The sequence below is a fragment of the Orcinus orca genome, chromosome 19, assembly GCF_937001465.1.
Source record: "Orcinus orca chromosome 19, mOrcOrc1.1, whole genome shotgun sequence".
NCBI lineage: Eukaryota > Metazoa > Chordata > Mammalia > Artiodactyla > Delphinidae > Orcinus > Orcinus orca.
The window spans coordinates 35435747-35461126 of NC_064577.1; the positions used below are offsets into that span (position 1 = coordinate 35435747).

Below are 25380 nucleotides of genomic sequence, written 5' to 3' on the forward strand. Positions count from 1 at the left end.
GAGAGGAGTGAGGCTAGACATACAGATTGAGACTCATCTATTTACCAAAAGCTTACTAGGTACATAAACTTTCTTATTGACTGAATATTTGTGTCTGTGTCCCCCCATATTTCATATGTTGAAACTCTGATCTGGGAATTCCCTGGTGGTGCAGTGGTTAGGACTCTGTGCTTCCACTGCTGGGGGGCACGGGTTTGATCCCTGGTTGGGGAACTAAGATCCTGCAAACCAAAAAAAAAAAAAGAAACCCTAATCCCCAGTGTGATGGTATAAGAAGGTGGGGCCTTTGGGAGGTAATTGTGTCATGAAGGTGGAGCCCTCATGATTGGGATTAGTGCCCTTCAAGAGAGATGATACTTCTTTTGGCAATGTGAGGATACAGCAAGAAGGTGGCTGCAAAACAAGAAGGGGATCCTCACCAGACATTGAATTTGCCTGTACCTTGATCTTGGACTTGCCAGCCTCAGAACTGTGAAAAATAAATGTTGTTTAAGCCACCCAGTCTATGGTATTTATTACAGCAGCCTGAACTAAGACAGGCTTCTCACCAGCTTGTGAGAAGATCCCTTTCTTGCTGTTTAAGGTGCTTGCAACCTGATGGATTAATTTTATTTGAAGTTTTAGAGTAGAAAGAATAATAGCTAATATTTATTGAGCACTTGCTGTATACCAGGTACTGTTCCAGGTGTTTTATGTGTTTCAATTTATTTAATCTTTAAAACAACACTATGAGGTGGCTCCTAGTATTCCTTATTGTAACAGATGAGATCTGAGGTAAAGAGGCATTAAGTAGTTGTTCAGGGTCACAAGTTAATAAGTGACAGCACCTGGTTCAAACACAGGCATTCTGACTCTAAGTGTTTAACTTTATATAGTGCTTATAGCTTAACACTATTGTATGCTGTTTCTGTGAATGTCTCTAGAAAAAGAGGGTAAAGGAGAGAAACCTGGGAGTGGCCAGAAAGTGATATAACTTTTCCCCTAGGTGTAGAATAGTGTTAAGGCTTCATTGCAACTATATTCTTGAATTTTATACTAAGGTTTCCTTCTCTTGGTGTTTTGATGAAGAAAGTAAATTATTGTATGATTTAGATATACTAAATAAATCTCTTGAGCAGCCACCAGTTAGGAAATGGGTCTGTTTGAATGAAGGTGTCCAGTGAGGAAGGGGCAGTGGCTGTCTCCAGTAGCACTAGCCTGATAATGTTCAGTCTGCAAACTGCATTGGAGGTCCTTAAGTCATAGTGAATTTACCATCCTTATGAATGAAGGGTAGTACTTTTATGTATTTTCATCCCCAAATTGGAGAAATGAATTCAAGGAAATTTTGATTTAAGATAGCAGAAATGCTTTTAGATAGTTTCTTAAAATAACAGCTTCTATAGTTTGCCTGCTACTTGCCAAGTACCTAGACTACATGCTTTACATTTATTTCATGCTGAATATGTTGCTTGGCTTTAGCGGAACCTTTTTTTTTTTTTAAAAAAAACGTGTGAACTTATGCCAGAACTTGATTATTATGTTTATAAGAGAAGCTTTATTTTAAAATTACCTCTGATCACTATAAGGTAAATATTTACAGTTGTGGCTAGAAGAAATACTATCTGCCCTTATTATGTCAAAGTAGATCATTGTTTTTGTGTTGAAAAAGTTTGCACTTAATTTTTTTAAAACTTATTTGTACACCCTAATCCTGTTTCAGTTTTATTCAGTTAAAAAGTATACTTGTTTGGGAAAATGTTTTGAGTAAAATCTTCATATGTTTGAAAATTTTTTTAAAAAGTAGTTACACGCATATATATGGAATCTAAAAAAAAAAATGGTTCTGATGAACCTAGGGGCAGGACAGGAATAAAGATGCAGACGTAGAGAATGGACCTGAGGACATGGGGAGGGGGAAGGGTAAGCTGGGACAAAGTAAGAGAGTGGCATGGACATGTATACACTACCAAATGTAAAATAGCTAGTGGGAAGCAGCTGCATCGCATAGGGAGATCAGCTCGGTGCTTTGTGACCACCTAGAGAGGTGGGATAGGGAGGGTGGGAGGGAGACGCAAGAGGGAGGGGATATGGGGATATATATACACATATAGCTGATTCACTTTGTTATACAGCAGAAACTAACACAACATTGTAAAGCAATTATACTCCAATAAAGATGTTTAAAAAAGTAGTTACATTTCATGAAATGTAAATTTTCATGAAGTATTTGGTTAGAATCAAAGTTTGTCTGGGTTTGCCCTTTTTTTGAAAGTGGATATATATGAATATGTATATATTTTTTATGGATATTACATGAGTTGGCTGCATGCTCACCTGCCATAATAAATAAAAACTTGCAAGGTGAAAAAAAAAGTAGTTACTTAAAAGTTGTTTGATATGAGTGAACTGGGTCATTTTCAATTGGTTAACTTGAGAAACGGTTTTGCCTTTGATGAAATATTTAAATGGTGACTTTTTTTTTGGTAAGAGTATTTACCTCATTTTGGTAGAACCTGTATCTTTTAATACATCATCTGTATACTAATTATTAATAAATTAACTACCTACCAGATACTAAATACATGAAGCTAAACTTAGAGGCCAATTTGTTTTGTAACGTGCATGAAACGGATTGCCTAAAATTCCTTGATTAAATGGCACTGTAACAAGATATTTAGTTAAAAGCAGGTTTAATATGATTGTAGAGGTAAACTATAATCTATTGAAAGAGAGAAATTGCTCATCTTTTGGAGGAGGTCCTTGTGCACCCTGGGTTTCTATTAGCTGTTTTTGTGAACCTGTTTCACCAGTAATTGCTTTAGCGTGTTAAGTTCCTTTAAAAAGGAGAAGCTAACCTGACAGACTATGTTCAATTCTATATATGGTGGTTAAGAGTTTGGATTCTGTGATTAGACTATTTGAATTGGTATCTCCACTTTAGCACTTACAGTGTAATCTTTGGCAAGTCTTTTATGCCTGAACCTCAATTACTTTATCTCTAAAATGTAGGTAGGGACTTCCCTGGTGGTTCAGTGGTAAAGACTCCTCACTTCCACTGCAGGGGGCACGGGTTCAATCCCTGGTTGGGGAACTAAGATCCCACATGCTGCGTGGCCAAAAAAAAAAAATATAAAATGTAGGTAATGCTACTACTTAACTTCACAGAGTGGTTGGTATACACTTGCACATAGTAAATATTCAATAAATGTTATCCAGTCTTTTTATATTCCTTACTAAAATTCCTTTTTATTTAATGTACTATTTAATAAATGGACTCTTAACAGCATATTAAGAAATATTTTCTTACCAATAAATATTTACATAATTTTAATGGCTGTGTAATATTTGTGCATGCTATTTGTCATCCTTAACTATTTCGTTATGGTATAAATAAGGTTGTATCTGATATTTCTGCTAAGTACAGCATTTTGTAGTAATGCTTTTTTGGGATAATAACGCTCTTGAATATGAATCTTTGTGTAGCGCTCCTGTTTCAAGCAACAATAACTGAAACATATATAAGAACTATATTGTGTACACATTGTCAATAGAACTTAAATTTTGTGTTTAGGAGTTGAGGTAGAGGTTGTTTCTTGGAACAGAAAGATCTAAATTGTTGTCATGTGCCCGTGATCAGGAAGGGTGTATATTGTAGACATTTTTAAAGCACTAGGCCATCCTGTTGGAATTTGTTTAGGAATGCTGTCCTCAACTTCAGTTTTATTTTACAATGGTAATATAAGTTCAGAGAAAATACAGAGTAATCTACTCTGTTGAAAAAGAGTCTGTACAACTTGCAGGAACAGTACTATATTATAAAATCTGTTTTTGTGGGGTGAAGGAAAATGGGATATCTGAGTGGTTTTTTCCTTTCTCTCAAGCAGCCTCATTCCGATCAGCAGTGTAATTAGAATGCAACTCCAATCTGGAGGAGGAAAGGAAATTTTTGGCAAGAAGATACTGAGCAGTTGGGAGTTTTATTCAGATTTAGCATAGGCAGCCATTCATTATGAGTACAACTCAGTAAGAGCAGCAATAGCATTCTATTTTTGCAGCTGGGATTTATACTCTGATATTATTAGATGGTGTGTTGCATATAGATAGCTCTTTTCCAACCAGAAAAAGAAATTATCAGCTTAAAAGAAATGATAATATTTATTGCATCTGCACTTCTGCAAATAGTTTCTTCCAATCACTGCCTCAAATAAAATAGACTAAAGGAGATTTTTATGAAATTTAAAAATATTTCTTGAGAAAACAACAAAAATGGCATGATATTATACCTGACCTGCAAGCTCTGAGGGCAAAGGACTGTGTCTTATTTATCTTTGTATCTGCAGAATCTATCATTGCACTTGGCACAAAGTGGGTGTTCAGGAAATGTTAATGAAAGAGTGAATGAAGGAGTGCTCCCTTCTCATTAAGCATCTCAAGGTGGTCACATCTGGGGACTTCCCTGGTGGGTGCAGTGGTTAAGAATCTGTCTGCCAGTGCAGAGGTCACAGGTTTGAGCCCTGGTGTGGGAGGATCCCACATGCAGCGGAGCAGCTAAGCCCGTGTACCACAACTACTGAGCCTACGCTTTAGAGCCCATGAGCCACAACTGCTGAAGCCTGCGAGCCACAACTACTGAAGCCTGCGCACCTAGAGCCCGTGCCGTGCAACAAGAGAAGCCACCGCAATGAGAAGCCCACGCACCGCAATGAAGAGTGGTCCCTGCTCGCCGCAACTAGAGAAAGCCTGTGTGCAGGATTGAAGACCCAGCACAGCCAAGAATGAATGAATGAATGAATGAATAAATAAATTTATTTTAAAAAAGATGGTCACATAAATAAGTAAACAAATTTAATTATTAAAAAAAAAAAAAAAGATGGTCACATCTCCTTGTGTGTGAAATAGAGAGGAAGTTACCAGTATCCCAGCAAGGCTGATCTTGCCTTATTTTGATTATCTCCTCTATCTATTTCAAACCCATCTATCTGCTGAAGAGTAGAATAGCTAGAACAGGTTTTAGGTTTTGGGAGTGTACACATAAGAATGAGAAATGCTTTGAAGGAATTTGAGAAGGGTAGTAACATGATCAAATTAGTCTAGTAAAATTAATCCAGTGCGGATCTACAGGCTGTGTGAGACATGGTCCCTAATGGAATTTGAAGTAATGGTACTGTGCTGGTATAATGCCACATTTGTAGTTATCAGTGATGATAAATATCTGGAGTCCAGTATAATGTTTTGTTTTAGTACAGAAATTAGTGGAAGTTGATTGAATTATATTCTTAAGAATTCTGCACCTTTCTTTATAAATTATTTCAATAGAAAACTTACTAAACATTCAAAACTTTGAAATATTGATAGCTGTCTAGGAGAAAGTCTACACTCCGTAGCCTTTGTTCTGGCCCCACCCCCCTTACAGGGTTTCTCTCCTGCTAGTCCCTTCCAGTAATTTAGTGTTTCTCAACATTATTTTTTACCTCTCTCCTGTAATAATCATTTAGAAAACAAAAATGAAAGTTCTTCTGCACCGCTACCCTTCCCAAGTGCCACGATTCCCAATCTTGGCTCCACTTTCTATAGTTTCTGTTACAAAAAATGATTTACAAATATAAATTTGTGCAAATATAAATGTAAAATTATACTACAAATATAAAAATCACATTATAATATTATACATACATTCCTCAGGAGATTCTCATATATACCTCCTTAGCTGAGAATTTTGTTATGGTAACAAATAGGAGTTTGTCCTAGTGAAATTCATTAATTCATTGAGCATTTACTGAGCTCTTATAATTGGTACCAAGGACAGAAAGAGCAGTGGGCTGTGGTTCTAGTACCCAGAGTACATTCCCAAGAAAAAGAACAGTAAAGGCTCCAAGGGATAAAAATTTATTTATATAAACAAATTACCAAAATCTGAAATGGTGCTTGACAATTTCCTTTTAAAATTTACAAGTGCAAGTTTTTGCTTCTATGGTATAAATAATTAAAAGACTGTCTGGAGCTTTTGAGATATAGTGTTAAAGTTAGCAGTCTGACCAATCTTGATATTTCTTTGTTTTAAATTAGTCTTGTTTCTCTGTGTTATCTTCCTTAGTCTCAGGGTTGCTAAAATTTCTCTTTATAAACTTTGAACCCAACTTTAAAGTTCATTCTTCTCTCGATTTTTTCAATTACCCTTTAAAACTTAGTCATATATTAGCAACATCTTATTTGTGATTAAAAGAAAATTTGTCAAACATGACCTGATGAGTATGTTTTAAATAGAGGGAAATGATAACAATGAGATTTCATTAAGTAAAAATTATGATTACTTGCAGATTGGTAATCTGTCACATAGTATAAAAAAATCGCCCTTTCAATGAAATTATTTTAGATTATTTTGGAGTTTGTTTTATTCATTTAGCATTTTACCATCAAACGCCTGGCACAGTGTTTGCTTGGTGCGGGAGATATAAAGAAATGATGCAGACATGATTTATGCTGGATAGAGTTTACCACGTTTGTAGTTATAAGCAACATTCTAAACTTAAACACTTATAATAAAGTGTAACTAGTGCCGGTGATAAGTATGGGCTTCTGTGAAAATACAAGTGGGCAGAAGGTTCAGAGAAACACGTTCTAAAAAGCTTCCTTCCCTTTTGAGACCTAAAAGATGAGTAGGTGAAGAAGCCTGGGAAAAATATTTCAGGCGGAGGGAATGGCACGTGAAGGCTGTGGGTGAGAAATGGAATGTATTTGAGAAAGTGAAGGTTTAGTGTGGCTGGATCTTGGACTTGGATTCTTGGAGGGGAGGGGTGGTGATGGAAGATGAGGTCAGAGAGGTAAACAGGAGCCAGGGCCTGATGGGTTTGTAAACCAAATAGGTTTTGGGCAAGACCTTGGCAATGTTCTGAGAATGGAGGTCAGTAGAGGAGACGAGAGACAAGTTTACTGAGAAAGTGGTAGGTTGGGTATGCGATCCAGAGCACAGGTGGAAAGATTGTTTTGAGGAATGTTTTAAGCATGTTTTGGAATGTTATTAGGAGGGGAAATGGATGGAAGGAATTAAATTATATTTTTAGAAAGATCACTTTAGGGGCTTCCCTGGTGGCACAGTGGTTGAGAGTCCGGCTGCCAATGCAGGGGATGTGGGTTCGTGCCCCACATGCCGCGGAGCGGCTGGGCCCGTGAGCCATGGCCACTGAGGTTGTGTGTCCGGAGCCTGTGCTCCGCAACGGGAGAGGCCACAGCAGTGAGAGGCCCGCGTACCACAAAAAAAGAAAGATCACTTTAGGTCCAGTGTGGAGAGCTGATTGGAGGCAGTTGAGCCTTAAGGCAGGGGACTGATGGGGAGGCTGTTGTAATGACCTAAACAGTAGTTGATGGTGGCCTGGACTAGGGTGATGGCACTGGTAATAGGTAGAAGTGGACAGACAAGGATATTTCAGAGGCAGAGTTGATTAGAATTGGTAATTGCCAGGAGGTGGGGAGGGGGAGGAGTAGTGAAGGTTGCTATGGAAGTTTCTGACTAGGGCAATGGAGTGGAAGGCAAGGATATTTATTGAAAGTAAACTGGAGAAGGAGTTTGAGGGAAGTGGCTGGTGGGGGGGGATGGTGATTTTAATTTGAGGGCATATTTAGTGTGCCTGTGTGGACCTGGAGTTCAAGAAAGAGCTAAGAGTTGGGTTTATAGATTGAGGTTTCATCAAAATGGTAAAGACCAGGGAGAATATATGGAAAAGAGGCTCTTCAAATTTATTTTTCAAGATGGGAGGAGGAGCTTTGTCAAACTGTTAAACTATGAACTTTCTCCCCAGAAAAGTACACGTGCATATAACAGTTTTTGTTTTTATTTTGTTTTTCTTTCCCACTATGGTTTATTATAGGATATTGAATATAGTCCCCTGTGCTATACAGTAGGACCTTGTTTATCTGTTTTATATATAGTAGTTTGTATCTGCTAATCCCAAACTCCTAATTTATCCCTCCCCACCACCTTTCCCTTTTGGTAACCATAAGTTTGTTTTCTATGTCTGTGAGTCTGTTTCTATTTTATAAGTAAGTTCATTTGTATTATATTTTATTTTTTAAAAAAATATTTCTTTATTTGGTTGTGCTAGGTCTTAGTTGCAGCAGGCTCCTTAGTTGCGGCTCTCTGGCTCCTTAGTTGTGGCTTGCGAACTCTTAATTGCGGCATGCATGTGGGATCTAGTTCCTTGACCAGGGATCGAAACCAGGCCCCCTGCGTTGGGAGTGCAGAGTCTTAACCACTGCGCCACCAATGAGGTCCCTGTATCATATTTTAGATTCCACATATAAGTGATAGCATATGGTATTTGTCTTTCTGCTTTACTTCACTTAGTATGATAATCTCTAGGTCCATCCATGTAGTTGCAAATGGCCTTGTTTCATTCTTTTTTATGGCCGAGTAGTATTCCAGAGTGTGTGTGTGAGTGTGTGTATCATATCTTTTTTCTTTCTTTTTTAAATTAATTTATTTTTTATTAAAATAATTTATTTTTTAAATTTCTTATTTATTTTTATACAGCAGGTTCTTATTAGTTATCCATTTTGTACATATTAGTGTATATATGTCAATCCCGATCTCCCAATTCATCCCATCACCACCCCACCCCCACCCCCCTGCCACTTTCCTCCCTTGGTGTCCATATGTTTGTTCTCTACATCTGTGTCTCTATTTCTGCCCTGAAAACTGGTTCATCTGTACCATTTTTCTAGCTTCCACATATATGCATTAATATACGATATTTGTTTTTCTCTTTCTGACTTACTTCACTCTGTATAACAGTCTCTAGATCCATCCACGTCTCTACAAATGACCCAATTTCGTTCCTTTTTATGGCTGAGTAATATTCCATTTTATATATGTACCACATCTTCTTTATCCTCATCTGTCAATGGGCATTTAGGTTGCTTCCATGACCTGGCTATTGTAAATAGTGCTGCAGTGAACATTGGGGTGCATGTGTCTTTTTGAATTATGGTTTTCTCTGGGTATATGCCCAGTAGTAGGATTGCTGGGTCATACGGTAATTGTATTTTTAGTTTTTTAAAGGAACATCCATACTGTTCTCCATAGTGGCTGTATCAATTTACATTCCCAGCAAGAGTGCAAGAGGGTTCCCTTTTCTCCACACCCTCTCCAGCATTTGTTGTTTGTAGATTTTCTGATGATGCCCATTCTAACTGGTGTGTGATACCTCATTGTAGTTTGTTTTTTTTTTTTTTTTTTGCGGTACGCGGGCCTCTCACTGTTGTGGCCTCTCCCATTGCGGAGCATAGGCTCCGGACGCGCAGGCTCAGCAGCCATGGCTTGCAGGCCCAGCCACTCCGCGGCATGTGGGATCTTCCCGGACCGGGGCACGAACCCGTGTCCCCTGCATCGGCAGGCGGACTCTCAACCACTGCGCCACCAGGGAAGCCCTCTGCCCATTTTTTGATTGGGTTGTTTGATTTTTTGTTATTGAGTTGTATGAGCTCTTTGTATATTTTGAAAATTAAGCCCTTGTCAATTGCATTGTTAGCAAATATTTTCTCCTATTCCGTAGATTGTCTTTTTGTTTTGTTTATGATTTCCTTTGCTGTGTAAAAGCTTATAAACTTGATTAGGTCCCATTTGTTTATTTTTGCTTTTATTTCTGTTGTCTTGGAGACTGACCTAAGAAAACATTGGTATGATTTATGTCAGAGAATGCTTTGCCTGTGTTCTCTTCTAGGAGTTTTATGGTGTTGTGTCTTATATTTAAATCTTTAAACCATTTTAAGTTTATTTTTGTGTATGGTGTGAGGGAGTGTTCTAACTTCATTGATTTACATTTGGCTGTCCAGTTTTCCTAACACTGCTTGCTGGTGTTTTCTCCATTGTATATTCTTGCCTTCTTTGTTGACGAGTAATTGAACATAGGTTTGTGGGTTTATTTCTGGGCTCTCTATTCTGTTCCATTGATCCATATGTCTGTTTTTGGGGCAATACTGCACTGTTTTGATTACTATAGTTTTGTAGTATTGTCTGAAGTCCGGGAGCGTTATGCCTTAGGATTGCTTTGGCAATTCTGGGTCTTTTACGGTTCTATATAAATTTTAGGATTATTTGTTCTAGTTCTGTGAAAAATGTTATGGGTAATTTGATAAGGATCACATTAAATCGTAGATTGCCTTGAGTAGTATGGCCATTTTAACAGTGTTAGTTCTTCCAATCTAAGACCATGGGATATCTTTCCATTTCTTTGAATCATCTTCAATTTCCTTTTGTCAATGTTTTGTAGTTCTCAGCATGTAAGTCTTTCACCTCCTTGGTCAGGTTTATTACTAAGGTGTTTTTTTTTTTGATGCAATTTTAAAGGGAATTTTTTTTTTTACTTGCCTTTTCCGATATTTCTTTGTTAGTATAAAGAAATGCAACAGATTTCTGTATGTTAATCTTGCATCCTGCTACCTTGCTGAGTTAGTTTTATCAGTTCTAGTGGTTTTTGTGTGTCTTTAGAGTTTTCTATATCTAGTATCATGTCATCTGTACCAATGCTCTGTTGAATAGAAGTGGTGAGAATGGGCATCCTTATCTTGTTCCAGATTTTAGCAGGAAGTCTTTCAGCTTTTCACCATTGAGTATTATGTTGGCTGTGGTTTTGTCATAAATAGCTTTTATGATGTTGAGATATATTCCCTCAGTAGTTTTTATCATGAATGGATGTTGAATTTTATCAAATGTTTTTTCTGCACCTATTGAGATGATCATGTGGTTTTTTTTGTCTTTTGCTGATGTAGTGTATCACATTGATTGATTTTCATATGTTGAACCATCCTTGTGATCCTGGGATGAATCCAACTTGATCATGTGGTTTCAGTTTGCTAATATTTTGTTGAGCATATTAACAGTTTACATATAATTCCGAGGTTTACAGGATGGATATCTGTGCTCCTCGGTTTATAGAGTAAAAGAGGACCTAAAGTAAAGCCCTGAAGAACCTCAAGTTTCATGGGTGGAACAAAGGAAAAAGATCTGGCATAAAAGACTTTGAATGAATTTTATGCTTGGTGTAAAACCAGGTGAATGTGGTGTTAAACAGAAACCAAAAGAAGAGAGGGGTTTTAGAAGAGGGAGTAGTCAGCAGTGGCAAATACCCCTCAGGGGTCAAGTGCGATAAAGAATGAAAAGTGTCCATTGGGTGGATTTATTAATTAGGTCCCCAGGGCTTTGGAGAAGCAGTATAGGGGCAATGGTGAGAGTGGAAGCCAAATTGCAGTGGATTGAGGCATTAGTGGATATAAAGAAGTGAAGTCACAAAGTGTAGACAGTGTTTTAAAGTAGTTTAATTATGAAGGAAAAGAGGTAGGATGGTGGCTGGAGTGGGGAGGCATGGGCAAGACTTGAATATGTTTAAATACTGATGAGGCAATCGGTAGAGGAAGTGGAGGGAAAGTTCTTGAGAAAGTGATGGGTTGGGTATGAGATCCAGAGTACAGGCAGAAGGATGGTGTTAGGAGAGTAGACATTGTAAGTGGAAGGAAGAAAAAAAGAATGAGTGTTGAAACAGTACGTTTGTAGGTTTAGTGACAAGTTGGAGGACTTCCCATATATTTTCTATTTCTCTTAAGTAGGGTGTGCATTTATTTTACATCTTGAATCTTAGGATGGTGGTTAAAAATTATGAATGCCTCGTCAATACTGGAGATTATAATTTGGATTTATGTATGTGTTGTATATGTATTGATCCTGAGTATTCTGTTCAGTTTATATGATGATAATAAAAATTTATAGAGGAGTTATTCTTTTTTTTTTTTTCTTAAAACGTTTAATCAGATCCAATTCCAGGTTCTATATGGCAACAACACCCACCCTCTTGGTTTTCTCTCTCTCTTTTTTTTTTTGGCCACACTGCGCGGCATGCAGGATCTTAGTTCCCCAACCAGGGATTGACCCTGTGTCCCCTGCAGTGGAAGCACGAAGTCTTAACTACTAGACCGCCAGGGAAGCCCCTAGGGAAGAGTTCTTCTAAATCAAGTTTCTGATTTGGTACTCCGAGTTATGGCCTTAGCTTTCATGATTGAGTTCTTATGTTTTTAAACTATGACAGGGCCTAAGAGACTCTGACTAGTAAATCAGTATCTTGTGCTTACTTAATAATTTTATTCATTTACTGATGGCATCTGTGTTCAAAATTATTTTTATTTGAACTTTTCAAATGATTAATTATATTTAGACTTGTTCCCAAGGTTTATGTTAAATGAATTTTTATACACTAAACTTCCAATAAGTGTGACTAATTGAACAGACCATTTAAACTGTGAGTAGAAGTGGGTAGAAGTTAACCCAACATTACTTTCATAGATATTTTATAAATTAAAATATGAATATATGGAAATTGGTGGTTTCCCTTCACTTGTAACAAGTTTGGATTAAAGAAGTTAATGACTGTATAAACAGTGATTTTTAAATTGACATGCAATTCACATACTGTAAAATTCATCCCTCTAAAGCATGCAATTCAATGGTTTTAATATATTCACAAGGTTGTGCAGCCATCACTGTGTAAGTGATAATTTAATGCAAGGTAATCCAGAGAATGTGGATTTGGGATAGCTATCTCAATATATTAACTTAATTTTTGGAAGGTATAGTAGATCTCTCTTGTCATTGAGCCGATGTTTCTGTGGAGTTTAGATGGAGAGTAACAGAATGTCATTTTTAAAAAAAATGTCACCAGTATCAATTAAGCTTTGTTTTCTTGTGATCCTCTTCAGTATAAAATTATTTTACCCTTAAAAAATATATATATATATATATAAAACCCCCAATTTACATATTTCCTCCTTAGAACTATATTTTTCCCTTGCCACTAAGCCACTCTGAGACTAGATCTTGATGGAAGACAGGAAGTGGTTCTTTATTAGAATACCAGATTTAAAAACTTTCTTGCCCTCAGCTGTTACTGGTGATCATTGCTGAAGTTGCCACCACTGGTTCAACTGTCTTTTGCTAGTCTTTAATCAAAGATTGTGATCATATTTCATACCTTGCTATAGTTAGTGTTTAATTATTATTCACTGGTATTTTCAGTGTTTTGAAATGAAACTTTGACAATGCAGTCTCACCATTTTAATTCTTCCCATGTATTTTTTGTTTCCTTTACAGTACTCTGTGCAAAAAACTTGGTGAAAAAGGATTTTTTCCGTAAGTAAATTAACTTTAAATCTTGTATGTTGTGTGTAGATTCTTTGGAAAGCATTTTCAGAATTCTCTGGTTTAGGGATTTCTCTATTCAGAAATATACTCAGTGTTGTTTTATGAATTCTTTGATTCAGAGGCTTTTGGCATCACATGTTTTAAAGACGATTTTGTGCTCCTTAGCCCCTTTCCCTTTATCCACCCCCCCCATATTTGTGTGAAACGTGTGTGTATATGCAGATGAATGTAATGTATATTGAAGGTGTGCATACTACTAGATTTCTAGAAAAGGTTTGAGATTATTTCGTAAGCACTTTTTCCCCTAACATTTTATAGGAAATTTTACCCATGCATTCAGGAGTCATTAGAAGGAAGAGAAGTCATTTAGCCTGCTTGGAATTTCCAGAGTATAGGAAAGAAATCTCTGCCACATTTGATCGTAGAATCTCTTATGTCTCAGACTCCAAAACAGACATTTAGTTCACATATTTGCAGTCTCTTTGCCAATCTGTTGTGAAAATTTTTGTGGCTTTATTTAGGATTAAGTTTTGCGAGGGAAGATTGGGAAGTACCACTCACGTGTGTGTGTTTACCCTATAATATTATACTTCACATTCGCTTTAAATTATTATGTAAAAATGATATAATTTTTGGACTTCCCTGGTGGCTCAGTGGTTAAGAATCTGCTTGCCAATGTGGGGGTCTCGGGTTTGATCCCTGGCCTGGGAAGATCCCACATGCAGTGGAGCAACTAAGCCCATGTGCCACAACTACTGAGCCTGTGCTCTAGAGCCCCTACAAGCCACAACTACTGAGCCAGCGCGCCACAGCTACTGAAGCCCATGCACCTAGAGTCCATGCTCCGCAACAAGAGAAGCCATCACAATGAGAAGCTGGTGCACCGCAACAAAGAGTAGACCCTGGGCTTCCCTGGTGGTGCAGTGGTTGAGAGTCCGCCTGCCGATGCAGGGGGTGCGGGTTCGTGCCCCGGTCCAGGAAGATCCCACATGCCGCAGAGTGGCTGGGCCCGTGAGCCATGGCCGCTGAGCCTGCGTGTCTGGAGCCTGTGCTCCGCAACGGGAGAGGCCACAACAGTGAGAGGCCCGCGTACCGCAAAAAAAAAAAAAAAAAAAAAAAAGACAAAGAGTAGACCCTGCTCGCTGCAACTAGAGAAAGCCCGCGTGCAGCAACGAAGACCCAAAACAGCCATAAATAAATAAATAAATATATTTAAAAAGATATGATTTTCAGTAAAACAAAAAAAAAAGTCCAAGCCAGCAAAATTTTTTTTGAATTTTATTTTTTTATTCAGCAGGTTCTTATTAGTTATCTGTTTTATACATATTAGTGTATATATGTCAATCCCAATCTCCCAGTTCATCACACCACCACCACCCCGCCCCGCCAGTTTCCCCCCTTGGTGTCCATACGTTTTAAGCCAGCAAAATTTGATAAGTAAAAATATTTGAAGTTAGAAATAGAGAAGTTCATTAGATTTTTAGATTCAGGTCCTATCAGCCAGCAAAAACTGGCTATGTATGCTGTCTAATTTAATATCTGACTTAGTTAATTTTCAAGTGTTTGATTAAAAGAATAATAAGCTCTTGATATATTTTTAAATCATACTTAATTCATTCCACTTGAAATTTTATTACTTAGTCTTCCTAGAGTAGAACCTGAATTAAAATTTATAAAATAGCATAAACTATGTAATTGAAAAATTATGCTTATATGGGAAAGCAATTAAATAGGATAATCTGGGACATAATTAAGCCGTTTTCAGTTTATGTACCATGTGCCTTCTACCCCAAAGCATGTCGCAGGAGGAGAGGCCAGTGTGACCTCTCTCCTTGCTGCCACCAATTAATGTTATCTTCACAGGCTGCTGCTGAACTACCCACCTCATCCCTGTTGCTAATAACCTAATAGCCAATGTGTACTCCTTTTACCCTCCTTAAGGTTGATCCAAGGTAGGATTTATCCTAGTGGGACTGCAAAGTGGCCAATGGGATTGGATAGGCAGGTGACAAGAAGAGGGAGGGAAGTGAGTAGTGCACACTCTTAGAGCTTCTATACTCCCCAAGACAACTGGTCTGGTTTGAAAGACAAACTCTTCAGTTTTGTCTCCTAGCCTTCCTTCCCAAATTCTTTTCCTTCCCCTAGAGTCCCAAGACACACCTTCTCCAATAAAATATCAGATATCCTTGTCTCAGTTTTCCTAGGAAATCTAGAGGAATCTTACTCTAATTCTCTGTAAGCCCCTGAGAGCCGATTATTATCAGTTATATGATCTTTATCTGTCCTTAAGTTGTACGTGAAAGAAAGAAGGAAATCTTCCCCTTTTTTATTGTTGTAAGCAGTAAAAATTGATAAAAATTCTTGAGTTGTGAGCTTGCTTCAGGGATAAGAAAACTAGGGGAAATTGTGTGATTATCTTTAAAACTCAGAATGGAAAAAGCACTTGATGACCCTGGAAAGGAAAACAGGAAAGCCAATCCTGAGGCTTTCAGAAGGGACTCAGCCAAGGATGGAATATCCCGCAGGTTCACAGTGGCGGAGGTCCTCCTGCTGTGATAGATTTATATTTATTTTTGATCTGTTTATAAGTTGAGGGTTGCCCACATTAATTTCAGAGAAAGAGTTAAATAATAGTTCCTAAATCTCTTAATCAAATTTGAGTGAGAGTGTGCCTTATTGATCAGAATGCAGTTATTGATACTGTAATATAGTTGTTTTTGCTTGTAAATCAGTTTAAATCGTGTTGAATGGGAAATGTAAATTTTAATATGAAGCATGACTATAGGCTGAGTATATATATGTGTATATATAAATATATTTAACTATAGAAAAAAATGCAGTGCCATGTGTTGTCTTTTGGAATTTGTATACTTTGCGATAATACTATTTATTCCAGGGTATCTACCTTTGCTGAGAAAAGTTTTGCTAACGCATTTTTTGGAACTATTTTCAAACTTACTGGCTTTTAAAAATAAAAGTACAGTACATCCCCCTTCCCCCAAAATTTTGGCAGGAAGAATTTCAGACACATAGCAACATATAAGGAATTTTACAGTGAATACCCATCATCTAGATTCTGCCATTAACTTTATCACCTATCTATCCATTTATCCATTATCTGTGTTTTTAAAAGAATGTTTTTATTAGTATCAAATTCTTTCCATTTTTTATGCAACGTTTAAGTAAAAACTTTGTGTGTAAGGTACTTTGTTAAGGTTTGTATAGGGGCCAAATTGAAGTCAGTGAGCTGCAACATGGTTGGTTGAATGTATTTTTTCTTCCCCAATCAAAAATAAAGCTTTATTTTCTCTGGTAAGTAACTCTTAAGTTGAAATTTTTGTTTCATTATTTGCAGCTCATTAAGTGCGTTAGTGTAGTGAGGAAGTTCCTGAGCTTTAGCTATTTTATATGACTCAGAAATGATGGGGAGAAATTTTAAAAAATACTTTAGCCACTTCATATTTACCGCTAGAGGTCTCACTAACTTCTGAAAACTTGATATCTTTGACTACACTGGAAGAACTTGGCTCTCAAGTTAAATTCTTGCAGAATAATATAATCAGGTAAGTTGAAACCTAGGTATTTTTTTGTTAGGGAATAGAGCTTGTATTTTGTATTATTTAACAGAAGGGAAACATAGGAGGATGGGACTTAGACTTTCATACTTAAATAAGGATCTGGAAGCCACACCTAGTGACTTCTGTGTGGAAAATGTTGTTTTTCTCAGTCCTAATTCTTTAACTAGTTAAGCACCATCTAAAGGGAATGCTAGAAATGTGATTTTTGTTTGTTTTTGCTTGCAGACATACATTTATCTGTTTATTTGTTTAGATGGTAGAATCAAAAGAACAAGATAAAATGGATTCCTCCCAGGAGAAAAATACTTAATGTTATTGAAGGTAGAGGGGAAAGTATTCTTCCATTAGACACATCTACAAATGGTTAGGTATTATTGAAATACTAATATGAATAGTGCTAAACTTAGTTAAACAATATAGTTAAATAGATTGCTATGCTAACTTGCCAGGTTTTTTCTTAAATACTTCATACTCTTAAATATTAGTCTTTTCTTACTTATTTGAAGTTGACAGATCACAGAATCATAGAAGTGGGAAACTGGCTAGGTGATTTCTGTCTGGCCTTAAATCTTGGCAGATTAGTATCTTGACTTAAAAAAAATTAGCATAGATATATCAAGGTACAAAATTTCTGCGATTATCAACACTTACCAACATTTCATTTTAGTGTCTTCAGCTGTCCCTAGGAAATTTACAGTATCTCAGTATGTCTCACATCTAAACTGTTGTTGTGGTCTCCAATATTTTATTTAGTTCCACCTTCATCCCCTGACTTTTAAAATTCTACTCATCCTACCGTTCTTCATCCTACTGTATGAAGCTTAACAACAGCTTCTCTGTACCTTTAATCTTTCCTTCTCTGAATACCACTAGTAGACAAATATGACAGTGTATTTACAGCCATGCTCAAGCGTCTAAAGTGGCTCCCTGTTCTCTACCTCAGTCATTCCAAGCCTTTATTTTCTGACTTTTAAGCCTCTCTTACTGGATCCGTCTTATCTCTCCAACAGTATTTACTTTTACACCTTAGCACAAATGCTTTGATTAAACCCCTCAAAGTCCTTCAAATATTGTTATACCCTCCTTGGAACGCCTCCTGTTTGTCCTTTAAAGCCCAGATGAGTCCCATCCCCTCAAAAAGGCGGGGGGGGGGGGCGGGGGAGAAGAAAGCCTTTTTCTATTGTTCACACTCAACTTGTTCTGCTTTTCTGAGCTCTTGTACTCACTGTTGAACTACATAGTAAATGAGAGGTGTGATACAGCATAGTGGTTAAGTGCATGAAATCAAGAACCAGATTGTGTGTGCATGGGTTTAGAATCTAAACTTTAGACCCTGCCTCTGCCACTTACTACTGGGTGACCTCAGGCTAGTTAATTAACCCCTTTCTGCCTTCAGTTTCCTCATCACTAAAATGGAATAGTAGTATTTACCCCATGGGGTAATTTTGAAGATTAAGAGATCTAACATATGTAAAGCATTTAGAATAGTGCCTGACATAGTATTATAAGTGCTTTCTTTATAATCAGTATGGTCAAAAACTTGTTTATTCTCAGGAGTTTTTTTTGGTTTTTTGTTTTTAGTGTATGGTGTTTTAATTTTCCCAATTAGATAGTATTCTCTTTTAAGGCAGGATATTAAATTTTTTGTTTCAGTTTCTCATCACTCATGATAGTTAATCATTAAAACTTTTTGGCTAATTTGATATCTCTGTAGCCTGTGTTACTGTGTGAAAACTTTAATAAGCTCTTTCCTTTAAATGAGCTACTAAGGGAGACCGTGGGAAATCTCTAAGAGAGCCAGGGATGTTTTAAGCATTCACCTTTCTGGGGTTAAAGGGCTGGTAAAGATCTATGATAACTTACACATTATAAAGTAATCTCTAGACTTTGGTAGTTTAAGCTGAGCGTGTTTTGAGATAGGAGCAAGAAAAAATGTAGTTTTTGATATTTAATGTAGAGTTAACTTTAATCTTAGTTTTAAAATGGACCACTTTTCATTTATAGCTTATCGTTAAACTTTTTATGAAGAATGGAATAATCTTTTGTAGCAAATATTAATCTTTATTTAATTAATCTTCCATGTCAAAATATTCTTTAATTAAAAAAGAACCCTCCCTTTTTTCCCCACAGGGCTTCCTGATCCATTTGCTAAGGTGGTGGTTGATGGATCTGGGCAGTGCCATTCTACAGATACTGTGAAGAATACACTTGATCCAAAATGGAATCAGCATTATGACCTGTAGGTTTAAACGATTTATTTGAAATGAAACATGGAATCACTGTTATTTGATATAGTCTTTGAAAAGAATCACTGAATATGATCTGAGTTTGATCTGTGGTGTAATTTGGTCCTCACAGAGGGATGCAAAACCTAGTGTGAAAGTACTTTGGCTTATTGATAGCTGGTTTTGGAAGGTGAGCTATGCTTAATAAGCCCATGAAGAACAAAATGGATACACAGTATAGAGCAACCCCCCCACACACCTTTTTTTTCAATCAAATAAAGGTATTAATTCACTTTAGGTCAGTTATAAGTATAAATCAGAAATCATAATTGGAGTACACTCATAGGCATTCTTTTTGTTTCTTATATGGATGGTTTCTTCTAAATTTTATTTTAATCATAGTAGCATATGTACTGTTCTTAAAAAAGCAGATGATACTGTAGGTCTTTTAATGGGAAAATGCAGTTAACTGTCCCATTCTTATTCCTGATTCCAATTCTCAGGGTAACTGTTTTCAATACCTTTGGCTGTTTGTTCTAGAATTTTCTTCTGCTTCTAGATATCATGCTTATTTATAGCATTTAATATAAATATATATTTATTTCGTGTTAGGTATTATTTTTACATTTTCTACCATAGAAAATGATTTAGCTTTTACAGCTGCTATCTCTCATCCCATTCCTACAACATCCACGTGACCCTTTCCTTCTCCCAGTCCTCCTGTATAGTTATTTGAACCTTTTCGGCTACATCATTGTTCTGTGTTTATGCTATTATGATCATGTAAATATTCATAACTGAGTCACGTGGTGTGCAGTGATTACATTTTCTTTCTTGACAACTTCTGTTTTTATGAAGTTAATAACTGTCTAACTTTGCCATTTGTTTAGTTTTCCATCTCATTAAGAAATTCACAAACTCTCTTACAGTACTGAACGTCTCCTCTGCTTATTTATGTTCACCACATGAAATAGTCTGTTGGCTTTGTTTTCTTCTTGGAGATAGCCCTCCTAGAGCTTCTATGCTTTACTTCAGTCTGGACTGGTAGTTCTCTAAGACCTTCTGCACAGTTGTCCTGGAACTTGCCTTTATCATTATGTTGGGAATTTCGTTTCTCTCTTCTAAGTCCAATGACTTCTTTTTTTTCTGTTTACTTCCCTGTTTTTTTTTTTTAGATGTTGGGGGCAGGAGTTTATTAATTAATTTATTTATTTTTGCTGTGTTGGGTCTTCGTTTCTGTGCGAGGGCTTTCTTTAGTTGTGGCAAGCGGGGGCCACTCTTCATCACGGTACGCGGGCCTCTCACTATTGCGGCCTCTCTTGTGGAGCACAGGCTCCAGACCTGCAGGCTCAGTAGTTGTGGCTCACGGGCCTAGTTGCTCCACGGCATGTGGGATCTTCCCAGACCAGGGCTCGAACCCGTGTCCCCTGCAATAGCAGGCAGATTCTCAACCACTGCACCACCAGAGAAGCCCCTACTTCCCTGTTTTGGTGAAGTATGTCTTCCATTGTTATCTTGAGGAAGAGTACAAAGATGGGGAAAATTTCTTTGAGTTTATGTCTGAAGATATATTTTGTCTTCTTACTTGGTTGATAGTTTGTCTGAGTATAGACTTCTAGGTGAGACATCACTTTCCCTTCAAATTTTGAATACATTATTCCAGTGTCTTCTAGGTCTAGATCAGCACTGCTGAATAGAAATACAATGTGAGCCACAAATGGGAGCTTATCTGTAATTTTAAATTTTCTAGTAGCCACATTAAAAAAAGTAAAAAGAAACAGATGAAATTAAACTTAATATATGTTTTATTTATCTAAAATATCTTCATTTCAACATGATATCAAAATAAAATAATCGAGTTGTTTGTTTTTTGTTTATTTTATACAAAGTCTTTGAGGGACTTCCCTGGAGGTTCAGTGGTTAAGGCTCCGCGCTTCCACTTCAGGGGCACAGGTTCAATCCCTTGTTGGGGAACTATCTCGCATGCTGCGTGGTGCGGCCTTTAAAAAAAAACCCCAAAAAACAACGAAGTCTTTGAACTCAGGAGTTTGTTTTGCATTAACAGAGTGCCTCAGTTTGGGCTAGTTATATTTCAGGTACTCAGTAGCCACATGTGCCTTGTGACTACCATTTTGGACATCGCAAGTTTAGAGTATTGCTGATGGCATCCTGATTTTGGTCCTTCATGATTGTTGTTTTCCACTGGAAGATTTCAGGGTATGCTGTTTTTGCCTGATGTTAAATTTTTTGTTTTGTTTTGTTTTTTTGTTTTTTGCGGTACGCGGGCCTCTCACTGTTGTGGCCTCTCCCGTTGCGGAGCACAGGCTCCGGATGCGCAGGCTCAGCGGCCATGGCTCACGGGCCCAGCCACTCCGCAGCATGTGGGATCTTCCCGGACCGGGGCACGAACCCGTGTCCCCTGCATCGGCAGGCGGATTCTCAACCACTGCGCCACCAGGGAAGCCCGATGTTAAATTTTTTAATGATGGACTTGGTATATCTGAAATATAGTACTAGATACTGTGACTTTAATCTGGATACTTAAACTCCTGAGTTATGAGAAACTTTTCTATTTATTTAATCATCTATAGATGATTTCCTCTTCTCCATTGTATTTCTTTCTCTTTTACTTTTTCGAGAACTCCTGTTATTTGGATGTTATCCCTCCTGAATTGATCATCATTTAGTTGTCCTATCTTTTTTCTCTCATACTTTATCTTAGTTAAAAAAAAAAAGTTATAATAAAAAATTTTTGTTCTAGTAAAAAATTAAAAACTACCATGAAATATTTGGGCTGTTTTCCCAACTTTGTTTTCTAGCATTCCTATTTATTGTAATTTCTGCTCTCAAATTTTAAATTTCCAATATCATTTTGCTTTCTGACTGTTCCTTTTTCATAACTTACTCTTATTCCTAGACGCAATATCTTCTCTGATGAGAGAAGTATTATAATTGTAGTGTTTTTCTGTTGTATTGCCTCTCTTTTCTCAGATTTCCTTTTTTTTCTCTTAGTTTGGTTTGGATTTCTGTCTTTATATTTAAGGGGAGGCACTTAAATGTTGATTGGAAACTCTCTACCCATGGGTAGAGCTGATCAGCTTGGTAGGGTAATCAGGAGTAACTGTGACATTTTCTGCACAGAATTCTCTCTCTCCTTCCTGGGGGCTGTATTCCTGGATGCTTGTGTTCATGGATCTGAACGGCATAGGGATGCTAGGAGGTCTCTCCATTCACTAGATTAACCTCTTCTTAATACTCTGTTTTTATTACAGAATTTCACCTCCTCCCTCAGCTGTGCCTAGTTTCCCTGAGTGCTGCCACGTTTTGAGGATGAATTAGGTTGGGGAAAGGATTCAGGAGGTCTTTCCATTCCATTTATTTATTTATTTTATTTTTTAAATTGAGGTGTAGTTGATTTACACTTTCCATTCCTTTTAAATACTTTGACTTATCATTCTGTTTCAGCCTCATCATCACCATTGGAGTATATTGGGCTTACAGTTTGGGAATATTTCGGGGCTTGGTGGCAGTAATAATCTTGTTTCAGGGAGTCTATTGCTCCTTGCAGGCTTAGGTTTCAGTTTTCTACAGGTTGCTAATTCAGTTATCATATGCTCTTTAAACTTCTCCTGTTTTGTGAACATCTCCCAGGTTATAAACATGTTAAATGTCCTGATATCCTGACTTTCCAAGTGTTTAGCCTTTTAAGCTTCACAGTCATTCTATTTCATGCTTCATCAACATCAGCTTTTCTTCCAAATGTTCCACTTGTCTTTACCTACTATCTATGTAGCTAAGCTTTTGAGTTCTTAATCAGATTCTTTCTTTTCTTTTCTTATTTTGGCTGTGCTGCGCAGCTTGCGGGATGTTAGTTCCCTGACCAGGGATCGAACCCGTGCCCCCTGCAGTGGCAGCACAGAGTCCTAACCACTGGACCACCAGGGAATTCCCTTGATCAGATTATTTAAAGCCATTTCTTTTAGCTTCAATCAGATCTAAATTCAGCCAGGGACCCAGCTACAACAGTGAACAAGACATAGTCCTCCAAGCTTACAGCCATGTGGTATATAAAGACAAGAAATAGGAAAGTATAAACAGTGTGATGAGAATCTGTATAGGGTGCTGTGGAAATACATAGAACTTCTTGACACAGATTTAGGAGCTGGGGAGAGCTTCCTAGAAAAAGTGGCATTTAGGCTTATACCCTAAATAGGAGTTAACTTGAGGATGGAGAAGGTGGGAAGGTTCTAAGCAAAAGCTGTCTGTGTGAAGACCCAGAGGTGAAAGACAACGTGATTCTGAAAACAGTTCAGAGAGGCAGCATTGGTAAGTTCACATGTAAGGTAAGGGGAGTGTGGTAAAAGACAAGCAGTGAGAGGCAAGCAGGAGCCAGCTCATGAAGGTCCTTGAAAGCCTATTAATAAGTTTGAATACTCTCTTAAAAGCAGTAGGGAGCAATGAAAGTGTTTTAAGTGGGGAAATGCTATTATCAGATTTATATCCAAGAGTGGACACTTTGGCTGTAATGTGAAGAATGGCTTAGAGGGAGCCAAGAATGGCAAAGAAACTAGTTCCAAGATTATGAAGGAAGCTGTCAAATAGAAAATAACTTTATGTTAGAAAAGCGATAAAGTGAATGGAGAGATACAGGCATTGTAAGTATTTTTAATATGGCCTTCAAACTTAAAAAATTTTTTTCCTTGGGGAAAAAAAGTGAAATTGTACTAAAAACCCTGTGCTTTGCTGGATTTGGCTCACAGGCTGTGGTTTTTCTATGGACCCCCTCCTTAGAGTCCTTGCTTTTCTAGCTTTGCTGCTGCTACAGTCTTTCTCAACACAGCAGCTAGAATGATCCTGTCAAAACGATTATCAAATCTGGTTACTCTCCTGTTCCACATCCTCCATTGGCTTCCTGTCTTACTTAGAGTAAAAGTCAGAGTTCATACTATGGCTGACAAGGCCCTTTATGATTTGTCCCTTGTGTTGGTTAGATATAATAGACTGATATAATAGACAACCCCACATTTTCAGTGGTTTAGTACAACAGAAGTATATTTTGTATATAAGGTCCATTTGGCAGGGAAGCAAGACACTGTCACACAGTCATCCAAGGATACAGGCTGACAGAAGCTCCCTTGTCTTCAGTGTATGTTCCCAAGGTGTCTCTGGGCTTTGACATCCAGCCTCCCAAAAGGACGCTTAAGCCATTGGTGGGTGGGCTGCTCTAAGCCCTCAGGGAACCAATATTTTAGCATACCTGTATATCAGGCTTATCAGTTGGGAAACTGATTTAGTGTGATTTTTTTTTTTTTTTTAATGTTTGGTTTGGGGCAATTTAGCTGGTTAATACTTGATTCTGATTCTAGAATTTTTACATATCATGCAGGTACATATTTGCCAAGTTAAGTCTGTTTAGGTCTATTTGAAAAGTGATACATGCATACTGAATGTTATTTTAGTCCAGATTTTTTCATTTGCAAGCAACAGAAATGAAATTCAAATTGGCTTAATTTTTGAAAAGTATTAACTTGCATAATTAAACATATACACACTACTATATATAAAATAATCAACAAGGACCTACTGTGTAGCATAGGGAACTCTACTCAATATTCTGTAATAACCTATATGGGAAAAGAATCTGAAAAAGAATAGATATATGTATATGTATAACTGAATCACTTTGTGTACACCTGAAACTAACACAACATTGTAAATCAACTATACTCCAATATAAAATAAACATTAAATTTTAAAAAAAGTATTAGCTTGCATAATTAAAAGTCTAGAAGGGTAGGCATGCTTTAACACAGCTGGATCCAGGGCCTCAAGTGTGCCTTTCACATTACTCATTTAAAAGTTTTAGGGCTTCCCTGGTGGCGCAGTGGTTAAGAATCCGCCTGCCAATGCAGGGGACACGGGTTTGAGCCCTGGTCTGGGAAGATCCCACATGCCGTGGAGCAACTAAGCCCGTGCACCACAATTACTGAGCCTGCGCTCTAGAGCCCGCGAGCCACAACTTCTGAAGCCCGCGCGCCTAGAGCCCGTGCTCCACAACAAGAGAAGCCACCACAATGGGAAGCCTGTGCCCCGCAACAAAGAGTAGCCCCCACTCACTGCAACTAGAGAAAGCCCGTGTGCAGAAGCGAAGACCCAATGTAGCCAAAAATTAAATAAATGAATAAATAAATAAATTTATTTTAAAAAAGTTTTAGTCCTTACTTAAGTGGTCTAGGCTTTTTTATATACCAGGTGAATTTTTCTGATATTACTGCTTTATTGAATGACAGTTTAAGGTCAAGGTTGCTGGACCAAAAATTTGACCTCTTAGAGTCATTGAAATTTAGGGTTCTACTGATATAATTATGTTATTTTATTATATTTTCGCATGGGATGACACCATGTTAACAAT

The 25380-nt window shown here is 37.4% G+C and overlaps 1 protein-coding gene and 1 non-coding gene across 3 annotated transcripts in view; one reads left to right on the forward strand and one right to left on the reverse strand.

Annotated features, from left to right (window-relative positions):
* SMURF2 (SMAD specific E3 ubiquitin protein ligase 2) overlaps window positions 1-25380 on the forward strand; it is a 118611-nt gene that overhangs the window by 52167 nt on the left and 41064 nt on the right. For both annotated transcript variants that reach the window (XM_004275625.3, XM_033438870.2), the window contains exons 2-3: window positions 13115-13153; window positions 18874-18982. In XM_004275625.3, coding sequence (XP_004275673.1) covers window positions 13115-13153; window positions 18874-18982 — 148 coding nt within the window. The remainder of the gene's footprint in view (window positions 1-13114; window positions 13154-18873; window positions 18983-25380) is intronic.
* Window positions 22841-22913, reverse strand: TRNAG-GCC (transfer RNA glycine (anticodon GCC)). The gene has a single exon. It is a non-coding gene; the product is annotated as a tRNA-Gly (tRNA).